Raw genomic sequence first — 2,500 nt, 5'->3', positions numbered from 1 at the left:
GCTGAAACGGTTATATATAGTGGTATCTGTAGAGGTAACTGATAGGTAATAGGTAATGGGTAATAGGTAACAGGTAATAGGTAATGGGTAATAGCGAGGACGTACTCGAATAATTCTTACAAATTAAAGTTTTGAAAATTAGGAAGATGTTTTTTATTTTTTTTTATTTAGATGTGCTTCTCTCTCGATCGTAATGTATTTCATTATAATTAATCCAGTTTGTTTTCGTTTATTTTTGTAAATCGTTTTATTGTTTTGTCTCCTTTTTTCCTCTCGTTCTGTCGGTAGATTAAACAATTAGAAAGAGAATGGCCAGAGGCAAGGGAGGCATTATCTCCAGCAGAATTCGTTGCGAGGTTTTAAACGAATGATTATTACATTGTATTAAATATTTTTAGTTTCGTAATCTCGTGTTTTTGTCCTGTCGTTTGTCGGCTTGGCTCAACCCCCTCGCTTTTGTGAGATTATTAATTGTATTAAGTTACATTTTTGATATCTTCGCTTCTTTGTAAAGGATTTCATGAGAAAAACCTTTTGTAGCCGCCACTGCCCCGGGGTTATTTTAAAAAGTGGTTTATTCAAAATAAGTGTCGGAAATTCCCTCTTTTTCTTCCTTTCGGATGTCAAAAATAGCAAATGCCTTGTTTAGATGTCGTTATTTCCCCCCGTCTTTCTTTGTTCCCGAATAAGGCTCGTCATTATTACTCTCGATTTTTGATGAAAGGATGGATTATCTGTAGTGAAACCGATACAAAAACGCATCTCTTATCTTCAGTGCCACTCCCACCTGTGCCAGAGAGCATACGGACGTTCCTTTGCCAGCGTTAATGGCGGTGGAAGTGGAAAATGCGAGGGGAGCATGTGCCTTCCCGGCGGGGCTTGTGCGAACACGCCACAGTCCCGCGCCGGCAGCGTCCGGGACACCTGGGGCAGATCACGCTACCATCACACCGCCTCCATTAAAATCTACGGGATCACAACGATGTGTTTCACAATAAATCACTGTTACCGCACGTGCTTACCATGTTTTCATCGGCTCGGAGTAGGTCGCATTAATTGTTTTTCGCAATTTTATGGGCGATTGGTTGCTGCTTCATGCTGCATGTGTTAATAAATGAGTGTAAACACACCTGGGTGAAGGGAGCAGCTGGAGCAGCCAAGTGTCCCGTTGGAAGAGTGCCGGTACTGATAATGCGCGGACTGGCAACATGAACCTGCGCGGGCCGGGTGAACCGAGCGAACGGCTGGCAAGTCATTGGCTCGACGACCGCCTTGAGGGACGGTCCTGTCAGTGCGACGCTCGACCCTGTATACACGTGATGGACTAAACTCTCTTACCCAGTGATTATATGTAATTGCAAGGAACTGCCGAGTGTTGAGTACCTCAGAACGTGTTGTCCTGTGATTTGTGGAGCTGACTTGTGATTGGGTGATAAGCGAGGATCTAAGGAAAGGTGTGTAGTGCGTGGTGACGTTTATATACAGTGTACGCGGTCTCGGGATGGTGGCGAACTGCGAGGTCTGATCGAGTGACACCACGCTGAATCAGTCGAATTCTGTGCAATAGATGCCAAATTTGCCCGTCAACAAGGCGGCTTTTATCGAGTATTGATTCCGACCCTCAGAAGGCGAGGGTACACAACCATATCCATTTGAAAAGCTAGCGGAAAAAAGCGAAAGGAATATAAGAAAAAAAAATATCTGAAAACAAAACGGAAAAGAACTGTTCTATGATACTGACAGTGATTTGAAAACTATAAACTGAAATACATGATCGTTGTGGCTGTTGGTTGATATATTAAAAAAACAAACAGCAAAAGGTGTAAGGAACCGTGTAAGGATGTCAGCCATGTCACAGATTATGGACGCGACTTACTGTATCGGCGGCGACATGGATTTCGGCAGGATGTTTGACCAGTATCTGCACAAGGTGAGTTGGAGGATTATAGGATAGAGTGCTGAGTGTAGGTCCGTTTAATTTCCGAAAACGCGATATTCGTTCGGATGCTGAAAGTACCGATTATAGGACTGACTACATTTAATTACTGAAAAAGCGATATAAAGGGAACTGTTTAAGGACGTGGGGACTTCAATTTTAAAGGAATGCTGTGTCAAAGGAAATGGTAATACTTGTTCATCCGGGATGTAGTGTACCAGGGAAGTGAAATGAACATTTTAAGAAAAGCGCTCTTGAAATCGTGGAAGGAGAGAGAAAAAGAATGTTCAATCATATCGCAAACTTTTTTTTTTTTTTCAAGTAATAATTTTAGATTTTAGGCACTCCGCTACCTTGTGTGGGTAAGTTTCTCCGAAGTTTATGCCGTAGGGGGCAAAGTTATGCATTGGTTCGGGTATGGCGTCATATCTCTCTCTCTCTCTCTCTCTCTCTCTCTCTCTCTCTCTCTCTCTCTCTCTCTCTCTCTCTCTCTCTCTCTCTCTCTCTCTCTCTCTCTCTCTCTCTCTCTCTCTCTCTTTCTCTCTTTCTCTCTTTCTCTCTTTC

At 42.8% G+C, this 2,500-nt stretch overlaps 1 protein-coding gene across 5 annotated transcripts in view; it reads left to right on the top strand.

Annotated features, from left to right (window-relative positions):
- LOC125041818 (TOX high mobility group box family member 3-like) overlaps positions 1-2,500 on the top strand; it is a 333,779-nt gene that overhangs the window by 95,543 nt on the left and 235,736 nt on the right. The window contains exon 1 of one of the 5 annotated variants that reach the window (XM_047637136.1): positions 1,115-1,930. The exons of 2 other annotated variants lie outside the window; for them this stretch is intronic. In XM_047637136.1, the coding sequence (XP_047493092.1) occupies positions 1,841-1,930 (90 nt within the window). In that variant the 5' untranslated portion in view covers positions 1,115-1,840. Of the gene's footprint in view, positions 1-1,114; positions 1,931-2,500 lie in introns of those variants that run through there. 2 more of the 5 variants (XM_047637134.1, XM_047637138.1) reach the window with 2 other exon arrangements.

The sequence above is a fragment of the Penaeus chinensis genome, chromosome 31 (assembly GCF_019202785.1).
Source record: "Penaeus chinensis breed Huanghai No. 1 chromosome 31, ASM1920278v2, whole genome shotgun sequence".
Classification (NCBI taxonomy): domain Eukaryota; kingdom Metazoa; phylum Arthropoda; class Malacostraca; order Decapoda; family Penaeidae; genus Penaeus; species Penaeus chinensis.
Note: the sequence above shows the minus strand (reverse complement) of the source record. Positions and strands in the feature narration are given on the sequence as shown.